The 18,769-nt window shown below is 36.0% G+C and overlaps 3 protein-coding genes across 9 annotated transcripts; 2 read left to right on the top strand and 1 right to left on the bottom strand.

Annotated features, from left to right (window-relative positions):
- The first annotated feature begins 2,484 nt into the window (after nt 1-2,484).
- LOC105769177 (polyadenylate-binding protein RBP47) lies at nt 2,485-6,721 on the top strand. 4 transcript variants are annotated; one of them, XR_008195887.1, is made up of 6 exons: nt 2,485-3,039; nt 3,995-4,475; nt 5,381-5,439; nt 5,518-5,648; nt 5,752-5,953; nt 6,104-6,319. XR_008195887.1 is itself a non-coding variant. In XM_052630706.1 (6 exons), exons 1-6 carry the CDS (start codon nt 2,671-2,673, stop codon nt 6,263-6,265), a joined length of 1,299 nt encoding a protein of 432 aa, XP_052486666.1. In that variant the 5' UTR covers nt 2,485-2,670; the 3' UTR covers nt 6,266-6,721. The 4 variants fall into 4 exon arrangements, 2 of the variants coding, with proteins under 2 accessions (XP_052486666.1, XP_052486667.1); XM_052630706.1 differs by having other exon boundaries at nt 5,752-5,848; nt 6,104-6,721; XR_008195888.1 differs by having other exon boundaries at nt 5,518-5,848; nt 6,104-6,156.
- Nucleotides 6,722-9,249: 2,528 nt separating this feature from the next.
- Nucleotides 9,250-14,699, top strand: LOC105769179 (uroporphyrinogen-III synthase, chloroplastic). Of its 3 annotated transcripts, none has more exons than XM_012589648.2 (10): nt 9,250-9,985; nt 10,659-10,746; nt 11,131-11,200; nt 11,556-11,674; nt 12,075-12,170; nt 12,830-12,882; nt 13,301-13,386; nt 13,639-13,773; nt 14,123-14,188; nt 14,273-14,699. In XM_012589648.2, exons 1-9 carry the CDS (start codon nt 9,767-9,769, stop codon nt 14,169-14,171), a joined length of 915 nt encoding a protein of 304 aa, XP_012445102.1. In that variant the 5' UTR covers nt 9,250-9,766; the 3' UTR covers nt 14,172-14,188; nt 14,273-14,699. The 3 variants fall into 3 exon arrangements, with proteins under 3 accessions (XP_012445102.1, XP_012445099.1, XP_012445101.1); XM_012589645.2 differs by having other exon boundaries at nt 9,286-9,985; nt 12,827-12,882; XM_012589647.2 differs by having other exon boundaries at nt 9,313-9,985; nt 11,134-11,200; nt 12,827-12,882.
- Nucleotides 14,700-14,862: 163 nt separating this feature from the next.
- LOC105769176 (serine carboxypeptidase 1) lies at nt 14,863-18,456 on the bottom strand. Of its 2 annotated transcripts, none has more exons than XM_052631146.1 (9): nt 17,989-18,456; nt 17,064-17,171; nt 16,695-16,969; nt 16,298-16,579; nt 15,894-16,000; nt 15,643-15,726; nt 15,410-15,515; nt 15,157-15,331; nt 14,863-15,068 (listed from the first exon to the last, which is right to left on the bottom strand). In XM_052631146.1, the coding sequence occupies exons 1-8, from the start codon at nt 18,374-18,376 to the stop codon at nt 15,179-15,181; spliced, it is 1,503 nt and encodes a 500-aa protein (XP_052487106.1). In that variant the 5' UTR covers nt 18,377-18,456; the 3' UTR covers nt 14,863-15,068; nt 15,157-15,178. The 2 variants fall into 2 exon arrangements, with proteins under 2 accessions (XP_052487106.1, XP_012445093.1); XM_012589639.2 differs by having other exon boundaries at nt 14,863-15,071; nt 17,989-18,455.
- Nucleotides 18,457-18,769: the final 313 nt, after the last annotated feature.

Here is an 18,769-nt window from a genome sequence, read left to right as displayed (position 1 = left end):
ATATTATATTGCCTATTAAATAAACTTACAACCATGTTTAAGTTTTAAACAAAGTTGACTGTCCAAATTACAGGCTATGGGAAATCTAAATAAATACATCATAATTGCCCCTTAGCGAAGTTCCTAGAGGTGACCCCTATCTTATGTGCATGACATTTCTCTTTTATGCCTATTGACTCATTATAATCTAGCTTAGTCCCTCATCGAGTTCTTCATTCCACATATATTGCAATCACAGGTCAAAATTGTGTAAGTTTAAATGAACATAAAGAGTATCTATATTACTCGAAAACATACCCCGCCTCGCTGGGGTTTAATTAAATAATAAAATACTATTGAACTTCCTGTTCGTTTGGGAAAATATTTCTTAAATCGTTGTAGTGGACTTGATCCTATTCCCGCTTCTACCCGCTGGCGGATAAATTAGTGAGCTCTTTCCCTATGGCTACTCTACCAGCCTTCGATCTACCTTGATAGTTTTCCTGATTGTCTAGCCATCTCTGCAGTCTATCCTTCGTTTTACTTAATTTTTTTCTTTCACTTTATTCCCTTCGTGGATTTCTTCTTCCCACTAATATGTCTTATTAAGGCGGTCTTTCAACTTACTCTCTTAAAGGTTTTTAGTGAGTATTCTCGGTCTATTTAATCTATGACATAGTTTATCCTTATCTTAACCCCATATGTCTTGTTCACCTTCCTTCCATAGATATGACTATCAAGGTCCTACGACTCTCAGGCGTCCTAAACTCTGTTTAGTTTAAATAGTGATTGAATTACGCCCTTTTAATCCACATTAATCATGTTATTACCCTTAAGCAAAGCACAACCTTCTATTACAGACCACTATGGCCTATAATACTCAATTTCTATTGTTAAGTGTCCATTTGGTTTCCTAAGTTCTTTTTTTTACCGTATTTCCTCCTAACTACCCTTTTTGTTGACATTACCTTGTTGATTCTCCTTATTTTAAGAGGAATAGTCTTAACAGACATACATGTCACTTGTATCCTCACCCTTAGTTCTTTTCTAACTTGGGTCCCCAATTGACCCTTTTATTCCAACTATAGTCTTGACAGACGCACTTTGCAGAGGGTGTTTTCTCTCTGGCCTTTTCTACCTCTTAGCCTCTGCAACCGGAAATATCGGGATAAATTAAAAAATTTCCCTTTTACCCCACCCCATCCCCAGATAAATGATCGTTCTCATCCCCTACTCACACATATCTTAGTCAATGTATGAAACTGTTTTTCTTCTTCTTTTCTTTTGCGTGTTGAAATTTTCGGGTTTAAAGATTTATTTCTCTTTAGCTTTGAGGGAGACATAGTTATAATTTTAAGTTGTGTTTGGGTTTATGGTGATGTTGTGGAGCTCGATAACCTACAAATTTCACCTACCATATGAGTATGGAGCCATCATTTGAAAAACTGGGATTGTTTTACAACTCGAGGCTCGAGTTGGTGGTGATTATACTGTCTCGGGTTGAAGTGTAACTAGAACTTCAAGTTTACAAAGGTTATTTTATCAAAGGATAGAGCATAACTGGAGTCGTAGTTGACGGTGGTTATGCGGGCAAGAGAACGAGTTTTTCCTCGTCAGAGGAGCATGCTTTATAAAACCTATACACAAGTACAAGGAAGAAAATCAGATAGGCCTTCCAGTATAATTAAGTAATTTGTTTTATGCATCTCCACCAAAGGTTGTGACCCTGTTACACCCCAATTCTGTTATAGGTTATAGTAACGGGGTCACTGCCTTTGATGGAAATGGATAAAACAAATTACTTGATTACACTGAAACGCCATTGCGTTTTTCTTCCTCGTACTTGTGTATGAGTTTTATAAAGTATCCTCATCTGATAAGAGAAACTTGTTGTCGTGCCTGTATAACCACTGTCAACTACGACCCTAGTTATACTCAATCCTTTAAAAACATAACCTTTGTAAACTTGAAGACTTAGTTACACTGCAACCCCAGATCGTATAATCACCGTCAACTGGGACCTTGAGTTGCAAAGCGATTTGGCTTCCCGGTGATGGCTCTGTACTCAGATGATAGATAAAATTTGTAGGTCACCTAGCTCCACGACAGCACTGTAAATTCAAAATTCCTTAAACCTATAACAATACCTATCTCAAACACGAATAAAAATAAATTTACAAACTTCTAATTTCCAACTGAAAAAAAACAAAGAAATTTTTTTTTAGCAAAGTGAAAACACACCCCAAAAATAACATAAATCAGTAACTTTTAAAAAAACGACATAATTTTCCAAATAATTTTTTTTTCGTCGTATATGCAAAATTAACCTAAATAAATTCCTAATAAAGTAGGGACACTTACTAAATTTCTAATACCAAAATATTATTTGAAATACGATAGGAGTAAGCAGAAAACAGTGTCACATACAAAGTCTACCTAATATTGTCAATTTGATATATAAACGGTTGTGATGAAACCATCGAAGTAAATCATCCGTCTCATCCCATCACCCTTCGTTAAAGCCTCTGCTTAGACCCTAGCCGTACCTTTCTCTCTCTCTTCTATATTTTTCGTTTCCCTGAAAATAATTAGAAAGAATTCAATTCAAATAACCATTGGAGTCTTGTTTGTTTATTTATATTCTCTTAAACTGAAAATAGAGATAGCAATAATTGTAATAAAAAGATAAGGATGCAGCAAAACAACGGTTCGGATTCGCAATCACCAACACAACCTTCGCAGGAACAGAACCAGCGACAACAACAACCGCTACAATCGCATCCGCAGTGGGTGGCGATGCAGTATCCGACAACAGCTATGGTAATGCAGCATCAGATGATGCAACCGCAGCACTTTGTGGCGCCGCCACCTCCACCTCAGCACTACATGCCTTATCACCACCATCATCACCAATACCAGCACCACCATGGCAACGCGCAACACGCACAACAACAGCAAGGATCCAACGATGGCGGTGAGAACAAAACCATTTGGGTTGGTGATTTGCATCATTGGATGGACGAGAACTACCTTCATAGTTGTTTCGCTTCCATCGGCGAGGTTGAACTATATCTCGTGAATATATTTATTATAATTTGCTATTATTTCATGTTAATCTCTTTTTTATATGATATTGAATGATGAGTACTGCACATTGTCATTGTTGTGGTTTCTGCAGTCATAACACTAATATTATCCTAAAACAAAAGCTATCTGATATTAATATAGTCAGTATGAATTATTGATTAATGTTCTCTTGTACTCTTTAATCTTTAATCTATGTATATACACATAGGAGTGCTATTGGGACACTTGCTTAGTACTGTTTATGGAAATATTTTCAATTAAATGCATCTCCATTGACAATTAAGAAAATCATTATCGAATTTTATTGGATGGAGAATATTTCTTTAACTAGCAATCTTAACGAATACTTTAGGTCTTAGTTAGGAAAAGATAGGATTTGCACTATGATTAAGGCATTTGGATCCTTTTGCTGGCTGGCATGTAGTTGTATACTTGATTGCTAATCAAATACCACGAATGAGATGAGTCTGAACAAGTAATTGGCTGACAGGGTGAGATGAATTCCTCATTGGCTATTTAAGGCGATTAAAAGGAAATAATACCAAAAATAACTTAATTAAGTAAAGCCTAAAATAGGTTAAGAATTTGATTTTGACGTATGAAGATATAGTCTGGAATGTCAAAAAGTTGTTTAGAGAATAAATGTTGAGGTTAAATTTAACGTTAAGTTCAGGATAAATTAAAACCATCTTTTTTGAATGTTTGCCTTGAATCAATGTATCATGTATGCAAGAAATTTGTTGCATTTGGCTTCATGTGAGGTTAACACATAGTGATAGTGAGACTGCATAAGCTCAAACTTAGTATTATTGAATTGAGAAGGCATTGGAACTTGTATGAAAAGAAAGTTAAAGAAATGTTGGACTTTGCTTTTAAGAGTTTTAGTTTCATGTCAAACTAAATTGATAATTGGAAATTGTTTGAGCAGATTTCATCAATTAAGGTCATTCGCAATAAGCAGACTGGTCTGTCAGAAGGATATGGATTTGTGGAATTTTTTTCGCATGCAACAGCAGAGAAAGTTCTCCAAAATTATAGTGGCATTTTGATGCCTAATATGGAACAACCTTTCCGTCTGAACTGGGCAACTTTTAGCATGGGAGATAAGCACTCAGAAAATGGTCCTGATCTTTCTATTTTTGTAGGAGATTTAGCTGCAGATGTTACTGATAGCCTATTGCATGAAACCTTTGCTAGTAAATATCCTTCTGTTAAAGCTGTAAAAGTCGTAATTGATGCTAATACTGGTCGATCAAAGGGTTACGGTTTTGTGAGGTTTGGGGATGATACTGAGAGGTCACTTGCCATGACGGAAATGAATGGTGTATATTGTTCAAGCAGGCCTATGCGTATTGGTGCTGCAACTCCCAGGAAATCATCTAGCTATCAGCAACAGTATTCTTTACAAGGTATTTGATTAACTTGCTTTTTCTTTATGCACATTTTGTTTAAGTTTACAAGCATTGGTATTTTAATTTCTTAAACTTTATTGCTAAAGTTCCTACATTTACCTCTTTACTGAGTTGTTACCAGTACTTCTATGTCTGAATGTACATGTGTATACACACATGTATATATATATATGCTCTTTGAGGATCCTCTGCAATTTTTGATGAAAAAGTTGACTATTTTTGCCCCACCCACTTTGACTTAATTTTGCACCAAGGAAATCAATGATTCCGTATCAGACAATTTATAATTGTCTAACTTGGCTCTCTCTTCTTGTTGTTTGACTGCCTCTTTTCTGATTATAGAATGTGTTGGTGTAGAATAGTTGGTTTGTTGGGAAATAAAGTGCTACTTTTCTGTTTGAGGAAGAAAGTGTTTACAAATCCCACTTTACCCTTCTATTGGGCAACTAGGTATAGCCTCTTTTAATAGGGGCTTTTTAAGCTTGTTTTTTATGACCATTGTCATTTTATCATACAATCATGAAAATTATTTTCTTCCTTTGGGTGGTTTTCATAGGATAGGAATTGTTAGAAGGTGCTAAGGATAGTTCAACTATTTCTTGTTGTTACAACTAGTATAATGAAGAAACTGGTACTATGAAGTGCAGATTTGAGAAAATTTAAGTATTTAACGGTATTCATCTACATGAATTTTGTCAATTGAAACCACCACAGGATTGTGGTTTATACAAGAAGTTAATTGGGTTATCTCAAGTTTATATTATATGTGATCGAGAATTTATGTCCTTGTTTCCAATATACTATTTGTGGTTTCTATTCATTCTTTTCCATCTATTATCTCTTTTTATGGTTTTAAGCTTTTAGGATTTTGCTTGATATTTGCTTCCTTTTATTCTTGGTAGGTGGTTATGCATCAAATAGTGCTTCATCCCAATCTGATGGAGATTCGTCAAACACAACAGTGAGTTTAAGTTCTTCCAACTTTACCTCTTAGGATTATCATCTTTTGTGCCTCTTGGCTGATCAAAAGTTATTTTAGATATTTGTTGGAGGGCTTGACCCTAATGTGACTGAAGAAGATCTTAGGCAACCTTTCTCTCAATATGGTGAAATAGTCTCTGTTAAAATACCTGTTGGAAAAGGATGCGGGTTTGTACAATTCGCCGGGAGGTAAATTTTGTAGTTATTTTTCTGGTTTTGCCATTAATTTGCAGTGCTAGATTAGAGGTGTCATTTAGTTACTACCTTGATGTGAATTCTTGAGTCTTGACAGGAACAATGCTGAGGAGGCATTGCAAAAGTTGAATGGGACTATAATTGGCAAGCAAACAGTGAGACTCTCTTGGGGACGCAATCCTACAAATAAGCAGGTATCTATTTTTTATCGATAGTTCCCCCACTTTACCCTCCCTTGCATTGTTGATTGCAGCATTAAGATAGCTGTCACTACATGCTTCGACAGAAATGGATGAGAGGTACTGAAGAGTAGAGTGGAATTTTATTTTCATAAAGATTACTAATTTGTGATGACATTTTCTGAAACAAACCTTTGAAAAGTCATGATATCTATCACTTAAATATAAACTACCTCTATTTTATCTCACTAATATTTTGGGATAATGCAGTTTAGAGCAGATTATGGTAACCAATGGGGTGGAGCTTACTATGGAGGAGCGGTGTATGATGGCTATGGATATGCTTTTCCACCACCTCATAACCCGGGTATATATACGGCTGCGTATGGAGTTTATCCATTCTATGGCAGTTACCAGCAACAAGTAAACTGAGATAATAATAATAATAATAATAATAATAATAATAATAATAATAATAATAATAATAGGAGAGAAGTAGCTCTAGTAAGTAGACAACTCACACTAGAGGAGAGGCGTAGCTCTCTTGGTTGGGTAGAATTCTTATATAAATCCCTCCAGGTGTGGAGCGGAACTGAATTTTGACCCCCCCCCCCAAGTAGTTTTTTGTAGGGTTTGGATTCATTATTGGTTTAATCTTTTGTGAGTGAAAAGGGACACTCGGTGATTCGAATATATGACATAGCTAAGGTTTGAGGTCGTGTGCTCCATGAATAAATATGAACTACGGCTACTAGTCGATCAGTTCGTTCGTCGGGTCAGTCCAAATTTAATAATTATGATTCATATTTAGTTGGAAGAAACTATTGTTAACTTGGATTACGTTTCAGCTTCGTATAGAATATTATTTATATCTTCCTCATTTGAAAATTTGTGGCTGCTATTCAATCTTGACTCTTAGGTGAAGATGAGCTTTCCTTTTCTCAAACGATACATTTTACAGGATAGTTTAAAAGATTTAGAACTAGAAAATAAATATTTGGTTGCCTTAATCAATGTGGACAACTCAAGTTACATCCTCACCTCTTCTCATGTTGCCCTTGACCTTTTGTATTGTTTTTAAAATGGGCATTGCATTGGTAAAACAGGTTTCTGTGGAAGATAGGAAAATAATTTTGCAATGGGATAAATCTCATAACTATTAATATTTTGGTTTAATGTTCAAAAATGAATATTGGTTTTTGTATAATTTTATACATTAAATTTTGATTTGATTCAATTTTCATAGATTTGGTAAGTTTCTTTAATAATCCTTTAAAGAAAAAGGTAAGAAAATAACTTTAAAACGGTCTTGAGTTAGATAAATGAAATGTAAATCAACTTCAAGTTTCTCAAGATAAATTTAAAATCATACATAAATTTTGATTTTGTATAATTTTATAAATAAAAATTTGGTTTGATTTAAATTTTATAAATCATTGACACAATTATTGACAAAGTACCATTTTAAGTTTACATATAACATACATATATAATTATATTTATTTAATATAAAAATAAATCGACGTAACTTTTTTTAAATGTGTACAATTCAATTAAAATTAAAGTTTTACATATACATTTGAAACATAATTAAATTTTATATGTTTAACTATACCAAATCAAAATTCATATCTTAAATTGTACATTTGATCGAAATTCACGTGTTGTTTTGAGATTTTTCCTAAACTAGTCCAGATAAAAATATTTTGGATGAAAATAAAAATAAAAAATATTTTTGAATAATTTCATTATAAATTTTGATCAGATTCATTATTTTTGACACAATATCTAAAATTATCCACAATCTTTCTCCACCCATATATTCAAACCCACACAATGTCTATATCAATTAAATTAAAACTCAATTAGTATAAAAAATGTTTAAATGCAAGAATTAACTAATTATAAAGATAAAATTTAAAAATAAATTATTTTAGTCAAAACCCCACCATCAAATAACATAATTAGTGTAAAAAAAAACCCTTCTTTGCCGGTCTTGAAGTATTTACTTTGCTTTTCTCCAACATTGCTTCCCTGCCCAGTGTCCCTGCAGTCAAGCCTCATTCGCCAAACATTGGGCGTCGCGCCTTATCCCTGAAACAACCCTATTCGTCGTCTGTTATCTTATTCCATTGTTGCCGTCCACCACCGGCATCGCTTGAAGGGCACTACTAGTGCTCCTTTCCTTATGTCATCTCCTATGGTTCAAATCCCTTCCTTTTAAAATATCACCATTCTCCCTGTTCTGTGTTTCAAGTTTTGGAGGTGTCTAAGTAGACCCAATGTCGATCAATATTTACCTCGAGAATTGAGCCACTTGTTCCTCTTATTCAGCCAAAGAGCACTGACTGTTCAAATTCTTCGATCAAAGATGTCGAACAATAGATTCTGAAAAGGAGGTTTGGAGTTCTCCACGGCTATTGTGGCGGTCAACCATTGGCTGCTAAGCAATCAATTTTGTCATAGCATCAGTCAGTCACTGACCAGTTTTTCCGACGTGATGAGAATTGCTTGTAGAATAATAAGTTTTGGGCTCAAAATAATCCTCTACCTTCCTCTGTAAAGGCTGTTGTTTTTGACGCCGACTCTTCGCTCGTCTATTTTCAGGATTGTGTCTTTCTCTCGAGTCTCGAGCACAAAGACAAGTTCCTTCGATGTGCCGTCTTTGATGGCTTTTGTTCTGTTCAGAGGCGAATCTAAGGGTGCCTCGTCGGAACTTAAAATAAAAAATTACTATTTAAATTTTTTAATTTTTAATTAATAAAAATAAAATTATATTTTTAATTTTTTAAATTATAAAAATTTAATTTAATCTTTTAAAAATTATAAAAACACTATAAAAAAAAGTTAAAATTTCATTAGTCAATTTTGCCTCTTGAATTTTTTGGTCTTTTCTGAGATTCCATATATTTGTTTATTTAGGTTTCGAAGCCATAACTCCATTATTATAGGAGTCACACCATTCGAAATGGATTCACCACATCAGGGTGATTATTCGATGGTAGTTTGTCATTGCTAAAGCTTTAAATCCTCATTAGCTCCTATTTGTGTTCAGTGATGGAGACCTATATTAAGTGTAAGATCATGTTGGGCTGCTTCACTCAAGCGTTATTAGGTTTATAGGCTTTTAGAGCTTTGTTTCATATTACAGAAAGTTTTGTTTTATTCAGAGCTGTTACTCTTAATCTCTTATATCTAGCTTGAATATTGTTGCTTGTAAAACTTTTCATATGATAAGTTTTCATTAAAAAGAACACTAAGCACATAATCATGAGCATATGAAAGAAAGCTACATTCCGATTATATTATTATAATTTAGGTGATATTTTATAAGGTGCAAAAAAATGATAATGACGACCATGTCCATTAGATGCGCGTAAATAATCACACCCAACATTACTACAATGATGATGGGGGGTTCGGTGACATTGCGTCTCTTGGAGCCCTATGATGAAGCGAAGAGCTAAAACCCGACAACCTCCACGTGGCCCTGAACCATACAATTATAATGGCCAACAGATATGGAGACTGAAACAAGAGCCAGGAATATCAACGGTCTTTTCAGTATCATCCATGGAGAATGATGGAGCCTCAGGGAAGTCTGCACCGTCTCATTATCTGAAACCCCAGTCGATTATGATGGACCCGGCTTAGAATAAAGTGAAAAATGTGGGATGCTGTTGTGTCGGCGGGAATTAGAACTAGGCTCTCTTGCCCGCCACAAAAAAGTTACACGTGTCATCCAGTATGTTCTACAGGTTACCGACCGGAAACGTAGGCATTATTTAAAGGCGGGAAAACAATTAGGGGCTATTAGATATTTTTGGTTTGCGAAAAAAAAATAATTAATTTATCATGGTTTAGTAGTTACTTAATTCGGCAACAGCTGGCCCCTTTTGGCCCAATCCTCCATCGTCTGCCCAACACGTTTCAATGGCGTTACTTTCTCTCTCCTCTCTCAGTCCTCTCGCTCCGCCATGTCCGTCTTTTCCTCTGCAACTTCAAACGCGAATCTCTTTCTCTCGTGCCAGAATCGGAGCGTCTTCGACTTCGTCTCCGTCGACTTCGCAAGTGATTCAGCATGCTTCTTCAAATCCGAAAGTCGTCGTCACCAGGGAACGAGGCAAAAACACCAAGCTTATTGACGCTCTGGTTGTTACTCTCTCTTTCGCACCTTCTTTGATTTTTTTTCTGTCTTTTATATCTTTTTGATGATTTTGTTGAGCTCTTTAGAGTTAAGCTTTTTCTCATTTTTTATTGGAACTTGAAAGGAAAAGATTAATATTTTACAATATGTGAACAATCATCCCCTGCATTCTGAATTTAGGATCGGTTTATCATCTGTTTGATTAAATGCTGAAACTAAAGCAACATCTAAGTCATTCTTAATTGATTTAAGCTGTGCCTAAGTCATTTTTAATGTTTTTTCCCCTCATATTTTATTTTTTATTTTACTTTTGTTAAAGGTAAATACAATGGTATGAACTTCTTGAACTTCGAGCCTGGTTCGTACCAAAGAAAAAAAAAACTAGAAACTAAGAAAGGATTAAAGAATCTAGAGCACATGCCGTTAGTATTTCGAAGGATCTAGCTGTAAAAGCAAAAAAGAAAAACAAACAAAAAAAAAACCAGCTAACTTTAGAATAAATGCTGACGGATATATAGGTTCAATGTTTGTTTGGAATAAATAAATTCTGAAAAACTTTATGGAAATAATTTCTATTCGCAGTTTTTGGAATGAAAATCAATTGGGCTTGCTGCTGTATCAGCTGAACATTTTTTTAATGCAAGTATATATTTAAATTAAGATTTAACTAAACTGCAGGCCGAACATGGGATCAATTGCTTGGAACTTCCCCTTATTCAGCATTTACAAGGGCCTGACTCGGATAGGCTTGCTTCTGTTTTAAGTGGTAAGTTTGAGAACTTAATCTCAATTGATGGTTGTGCATTGTTAGTACAGTGGATGGATTATCACTGAATTTACATGGATCATAGGCAGTCTCTCTTTGGAAATATAAGTCTTGTTAGTTTTAAGATGCTGTTCTTCTTTTATGCGTGCTAGATATAATAAACATTTTTAAATTCATTGTTTGCCAAGCTGTTGCTTGTCAAGCCATGTTCAGTTTTGACCTACGAACCAAAACCATGATATTTGGGGTTTGAGCTTGATTGTACTGCTCCTTCACCGTGTCAACTGGTGGAATTTCTTGGGAGTGGTTATATGTTTATAGGGTTCTTGTAGTCAGTGGTTATATTTTATTTTATTGTGTTATAATATATCTTTATTGTGGCAGCAGAAACGGCGTTTGACTGGATTGTCATAACTTCACCTGAAGCTGGTTCGGTCTTTCTTGAGGCTTGGAAGTAAGGATTAGAACTTGCAAGCAAGAAACCGTCTACTTTTTGCGTTAAAATCTTTATTAGCATTTCTTGTCTGGCTTTAGGAATCTTTAGTGCTCAAATGAAGATTCATGTGTTTGCTTCAAATGTCTCTCAAGTTTCATCTGTATCATTCTTTTCTTGCTGACATGGACTATTTATCTTGGCCATGCAATATTCATACTTTTATTAGCAATGCCTAAAAGTTATTTACTTGTGTGTGTGTATTTTAAATGTGGGTGTGTCTAAAGGACATCTTTATTTTTCTCTCCTATTTGCAATTTTTCTTTTGATTTACATTGTTTATAACTGGGCGCATGGGTTTAAATTGTTTCTTTAGGGCAGCAGGAACACCAAATGTTAGGATTGGTGTTGTTGGAGCTGGTACTGCAAGTATATTTGAGAATCTAAAGCAACCATCAAAGCAATCACTTCATGTTGCATTTGCACCATCAAAAGGTACTGATCATTATCCGCACGACTTCATTTGTGTCATCTTTGTTTGTTTTAGCATATAGATGTGTATAAGTTAATGGATGTATTCATTTTTTTTAATATTTAGAGGAAAATAGTGTTACATATTCTTTGCGCGAGATTCTTGCAACCCATAAAGGAAGCACATGGCATAATTGTTTTTGTCCTATATGTTTCAATCCATTTACGAGTTTGTAGTATTTTTAGTTTAGAACATATCTGGATGTCCATAAGTGCTCCTCCTTCTGTGAGATATTTTTCCTACGTTAGCTTGTTGGTGCTGCTATAACATAATCGACCCCTTTTGTGTGACTGACATGTATTAAAGGTTACAATCAAAATCATGATGCTAATTGCATTCTATTATGTGTTTAAATTCCACCAGCAACAGGCAAAGTTTTGGCTTCAGAGCTTCCAATGGATGGGAATAAGAGATGCACTGTCTTATATCCAGCTTCAGTGAAGGCTAGCAATGAGATTGGTATGATAATTGTTTTGGTTTTCTGATTTCATATTATTTTTGAGTTATTTTGGCCCTTGTTGATTTTTATAATCTTGTTATTTGAGAATATCTTTTCTCCTTCTGATGCATTAACATCTTACCGGAGGAATTGCAAGCTAAAAACTTGACCTTATCAGTAAACTAATATGTGCATTTGATTTGATATTTATGGAGATGTAGGAATCACTTGTGGATTAAGGCATAGCATAAGCCTCACGTTTAATCCTTAAACTGTAAATTTTAAAATTAAAAAAGAGAAGAGAAGAAGAAAACATTACCTCAATGCTGGAAGAGAAAGAAAAAAAGAAAAGGAGTTGTGGAAAAATGCATAGGTTGAGTCAGTTTAAAGCCACAACCTACCGAACAAAGGAATCTATTCTCTTTGTTAAATGCACTTAAAGTTGTGGTGGCATCCTTTATGATGAAGCATTTATTAACACCACAATTTTTGGTTTTATACTTTTGTTCTTCGTACTGTTTGATTATTACTTACCTGAAACTTTTGTTTTTCCCCTTTAACATGGCTAAGCTTTTTCTTATATTAACTGTATTCAGTATCATGCTTGAAGTTTAATAATTATACTAGGAAACAGTGAGAATGTATCCTTACCTTTGGTTTTGAATCTATGTTCCAGAAGAAGGCTTGTCTCATCGTGGATTTCAGGTTTTGAGGCTAAATACTTACACAACTGTGAGTATCTCTGTATTGTTACTTTTAGTTCCAGTTTCTTCTTTAGATGTCATTCCATTAATGGTTACATTTTTTCACCTTATCTACCTCATTTGAAGTTGAATTAGATTTTTGTTTAGCTTAATAGAAACTTTAGCAATGCCAGCAGAACAATCTATTGTGTTGTTGAGAGCAACACGAGCATAATCCAAAAATTCATTTTGTAAAGTCTGGGCAACTCGGCAGATGTATGAGATATTTAGAATAAGCATCTGCTGCAGAATGCTGTTGGAGTCTGCTACAAAGTTTGTTGTCCTTCTTGGTTCTTGGGGAGCAAGATTTGTTCCTAATTCAAGATAGTAACTTGTAGTCGATGATGGTTTATGACTGCCAACTCAGCATACTCTAGTAGTCCTTGATGTTTAGTCATTCCTTTCAGGTACCTGTTGATCATGTTGACCATATTGTCTTGGAGAAGGCCCAATCTGCGCCGGTTGTTACTGTTGCTTCACCTTCTGCGGTTCGGTATATAGTTGATTCTTTTCTCTGCACCAGTAGGCTGTCTTAAAAGTTTTTCCATCTGTTAATGATTCTGCAAGCACATTGTCCATCCTGTAGACTTGTTGCTGCATATAATTTGAATTATCATGGTAGTTGGACCTTAATCGTCACCCTTCAACATGGTCTGCTTGGGATGCCTGATTTGCCAAGTCTTTCGTTGGGACAGTTTTTCTTTCTCTTTTGGTAAACTTAGTTTCTCCACTTCTATTGCCACAGATCTTGGGTCAATCTCATTTCAGAGCCTGATTCTTGGAGCAATGCAGTGGCCTGTATTGGAGAGACAACTGCCTCCGCTGCAAAAAGATTAGGATTGAGAAATGTGTATTTCCCGATGCAGCCTGGACTTGATGGGTAATCCTCTTTCTTTAATCCAGCTTTCTGCTTGAGCTACGTTAGGTAGCAGTAAGTTGCATTTGAATTTAGTCCGACTGTTGAAGCAACCATAAAGTTTCACCGCAATCAAGGTCCTGCAATCGTTTTTTGCTTCAATAGCCAAGTCTCTCCTAGGAGAACCTATATTTATCGATTGTTTAGGAAAATTCTATTTGAGCTGAGCTTCCTTGACTTAGCAAAAAAAGTTCTTCCTTTAATTACATTCGCCTTTTGTCTCTTCAAACCTTTGTACTTTTCAAAGTGGAAGTTCTTTTGGGTTTTGACTAAATTAAAGATTCTGACTCCTCAGTTTTATGTGGATTTCCAGATGGGTTGGTAGCATCCTTGAAGCCTTAAGGGCTCATGACAAATTTTAGGATTGAAAGATATCAAGGTATCCATTTTTGCCTCTTTTCTCTAATTATTCCTGGGAGTAATCTGTTTTTTACTCAATAGAATAAATGAGTTGTTCTATTAGGTCCCTGTGGAAACTTAAGCACGGAGTGAAGCAGAACCACAAGCATTTCTAATTCTTTGTGAACCACAGGCCATTAAGTGAAGAAAGTTTTTCCAAGTTAAAGGGTTGGAATTTGTAGAAATTTAACATTTTGAAGGTACATATCCATTTGGAGGCTGCAGCACTGTATTTTGAGGTCAGTCGAGAGGCTATTCAATTCATGTTATCAGAACTTGTACATGCATTTTCTCACCGTTGCCCATTCATTTGACTCAATGTCAGTTGTGTTGAAATTGAATTGGGAGCATTTCCACTCCATGAAATCTGATAAGCAGTTAGGAGCGTTTATCAATTGAAATTGTAATCATATTTACTCTGCCTTCTAAGTTGTATGGCATTTTTTGTGCATTCTTTTATGATAATAATAAAAATCTCTTCAACTTAAAAACCTTGCTGAAATATGTTACGTGTTGCTGTCAAACCATGCGTTATTACAAATTTGATGACCTGATAAGGTTTATACTGAGTTTGTGCGTGTGAGGGAGGAAATCTATGAAATTTCACACGAAGGGAGAAATATCTCAAGTTGCAATTGAGGGGCTTTCACGCTCTTTATGCAAGCTTTATGCGCTTTTTGCCTAATTTGTGCATGGATTATGCACTATAATGATTTTATCTTTCTTACAAAATTAAAGATAGAAACAGAATAATACATTGTCCATACATTGCCGTATCTTTTAAAGAAATTCCATCTTCAGAGTAGTGGTTCAGTTTCCTTAGCATCCATTCTATAGATATTCCTCCTCCTTCCATTTAACTTCTGCATGAAATTATATAAAGAGAGCATGTCAGCTTGGAAATAAATTTCTGGGATTTAGAATAAGATGATTCCCATGCTGAAGTACCTTGAGGGTTCTTAATGGTTTTTTAAGAGGGAGGAGGGCCTGGAGGCAGTTTCCCCTGGAGGAAAGATGCGATCATGGTAAGTGCTCTCGCTGGCTGGTAGCTTGGAACTGTGTGTCCAGCTCCCCTAACTGTAGTAAAAACCACTCCCTTATAGCCAACGACATATCCTCCAACCTGCCACCATTAGACATAGAATATGCATAAAAGGGTATGGCTTTGGATTCATCAAATAGCAGGAAAAATCCATATTACCTCACTATCAGAATACCATGGCTGCCAAGCAGTCTCTACTGGAAGCTGCAGGGTCTTGATGGCATACCTAGAGGATGTCACTGGAACTCGACCATCTGTGTCCCCGCTGGCAGCAGATTTTATTTTAAAGGAAAATAAAACAGCTTATACATCTTATAGGTCGGTATCTTTTCTTATGCTTGCAGTAATGCTGTATTATCGAGAATCAAGTTAGGCAACTTTTTAATTTATACCTGTATATCCACACCCTAATCACTTTTGCCAAGTCCCGTATTTCAGGGAGAGTAGACGTTGGGCTGTCTGTCCATCCAACACCACTGAACATGGTATAGAAGAGAGTCGGTCAGAAATATTTGTTTCACCCTCTAGAAGGTTCTTTTGACTTGAGATAAACAATTTCTTTCAATTTGCATGCATACAATATAGAATTGGTGGAGTATTTTACAAATGCATTTGAAAGGAATAAGCGGTGGTCTTGCTTTACCTGCAAGCTGACCATTTTGTAGCTTTGGCATGAAGGGCTGCTTGTACCTTGGCAAGATTTAGGTAGGACTTAACGTGGACGTCAGAGCAGGGATCAAAATTCAACACCTAACAATTCAACACCATCACAGAATTAGGTAGGTCCCTGCCATAAGGTGCTTTTCCTTTGAGAAATGTTTTGTTTCAGATTTTAGTTTCTCTAATCCCTACTCCATGGTTATAAATAGCTCTCATCTCATCCACGGCCAATCCTTTTTACGTTGCTTTTGTTATATATGCATAAAAGTATGAATCTATAGGACAAGTGGGTAAAAGTTTTTTGTGTCTGAGAACCGAAATTTCTTTCCTACTCACTTCTTCATTGTCTTGGTAAAAGACTTTGTTATGAAGCATGGTGATACTTACATTACCATCTGAGCCAGGTTTTATTGCCGATGAATTGCATAAAGGGGAGTAAATGCCGTATAAGTCAATGTCTCCCATCTCTGTTAGTGCCCGACTTTGATACTGATCACACTGGTCTGTAGCGTTTTTTGCAACTGCCTTGTTGGTAACTAAATCTTGACTAGCAAAGTCGCAGTACTTGTTAACCCCTTCATTGGTTTCATCAGAGTTGAGAGCGTGTGTCCATAAATAATCAAACAGTCCCTTTGTACAAATGTTATCATCTATCCAAGCATTTCCAATCTGCAGTATATATCCATTACAAATCTTAGCTTTAGGCCTTTATGTTCGCCCATTTAGCATACATAAAGACAAGGTTCATGGTGGTAGAAGAGTGAACTTTTGTCAGTAAACTCACTGCAATTCCCTTGAGATTGACGACGGTCTGATTGGTGTTCTTGTTTCTTGAGAGAATATAAGAAGCAAGCTGAGGAACGTAATGACCAGCATAGCTCTCACCGGTTATAAAGAGATCTCGGGTCTTATACTGGGGAAATCTTTCAAGCCAGTTGAGGAGAAAAACATAGGAGTCCTCTGCTGTTCTCTTGTCACCTACTTGGGTATAGTCTGAGGAATTTTTGGAATAAGAAAATCCAACTCCGGCTGGTGATTCCAGGAATATCACGTTTGCAACTGCAAATGTTGTAGGATGTTTCAGTAGGAATCATAGAGAATTTGAGATATGAAGGTACCGCCATGCAGAAAAGGGGAGTTCAGGTACCAGTACCATTGTTCCATGCATATTCATTTCTGTAAAGCGTTTTTCCGTCACTGTTAACTCTGAAAGGTCCAAGTTCTTGCATGGCTCCATATCCTAAAGACGAGCATCCTGGACCTGTACAACATCATATTTTTATTCCTATCTTCAAATAATATAACATACAAATATTTTAAAAAGACAGAAGAGTCGACCAATATAAATTTACGACGGTCATGATGTAAATGCTGGTCCTGTGACCCAGGGTAAGAAGCAAATTTATTCAAGAATCCACCAAGGGAGCTCGGTTGTTTGCTCTAATTTTTTCATTAATGTACATATTTCAAGTCATTTAAAAAATATGTACAATTGTAGCAAGTCTCAACAATTTCATGGATGGAGGTAAGAAGTAACGACAAATTCTATCAAGTTGCCTGAGCAGATGAATGGAGCATTGGATCTTATTATTATAATAATAAGATTATTATTACAGTTCGATAAGGATTTATTCGATGAAGCTCTCTATGTACAAATATAAATAAACCACCCCAAAATCTTGGTAAGGATTTGATCAATCAGTGGTGGGATCCCACCGAATTAGGTGTCTGAATGATGTTTTGTTCATGATTAAGCTTTCGGGAAAACGACAATCATTAGTTGGTGTTGCTTGTGGGATATCTTTTGCTAATTGCTTGAAAATAAGAGTCGGATGGGATATCATTGTTTCAGACCAACGGACGACACTATTCCAATCTTGAAATGATCAATCAAGGGCTGATTTGTGTGCCTAATCATAATATGAACACTATGTTGTGCAGCAAACAAGAGATGCAACGGCATGCTCAGGTATAATGCTGTATGATATTTTCTATAACCATGCGAAACAAAACTTAAAAAGGTATATATCTATTGATGTAGAGTCTATTACTTGTTTGAATTTGAGAAGTTGAATTACCTCCATTTAACCATAAAACCAGAGGCTTATTCGGAGAATTAACCGGTGATTCCACGAAAAAATAGAACAATGCTCGATCAGCCACCGGATCTACTGTTACATAGCCTGCATATTGATCAAAATCCACCCCTTCAGGCTGACCCGGCAGTTTGTCGATCTTGTCAGCTTGCATCAACCCTTTCTGAGATCCTACAAACACTGGAGAGCTATGACTATTTCCTTGATCATCTAGCTGAGCCCATGACTCTGGGCGAGGAGGGTTCGAGGATCTGCGTGATGCAACCAACCTGTTGAGGTAGTCAATCTGGTTTCCCATGCATGATGAAATGAGGAAATTAGGAAAGGAGCAAGGCAATAGCAGCAGCAACCATATTGCAGTAACTTCCATTGCTGCTAATTCTAGTTCAGTGCAGAGTTTGTTGCGTCTGAACGAAAGGAGCTTTTGCCAACTTCTAGTGGTACCCAAGTGTTTTATATATAAATATGCAAGCCAATGATATTATATTTGACGTTGCTCTCTTCCATTTTGTGGGCAAGTGGCGGTTTGCAGCACTGTCCAGGAATCTATTGGGGCCGACTTGATATTGCCACTTATGGATGAATTTTAACGCACTTTTGAATCTGGAAATATTCTTTTTCCTTTTTAACCTTGTGCATTCTATCGCTTAAGGCTCATAGAATGGCTGCAATTTGAGTTGCGGGTGAGTGCGTTGTTCAACTCCAATCATGACCCATGAAAATGCTAGTTGCATAATTGGTCCCTAGAATTCTTATATCCAAT

The sequence above is a fragment of the Gossypium raimondii genome, chromosome 5 (genome assembly GCF_025698545.1).
Source record: "Gossypium raimondii isolate GPD5lz chromosome 5, ASM2569854v1, whole genome shotgun sequence".
Taxonomy (NCBI): Eukaryota; Viridiplantae; Streptophyta; class Magnoliopsida; order Malvales; family Malvaceae; genus Gossypium; species Gossypium raimondii.
This window is presented reverse-complemented; position numbering and strand designations above follow the sequence as displayed.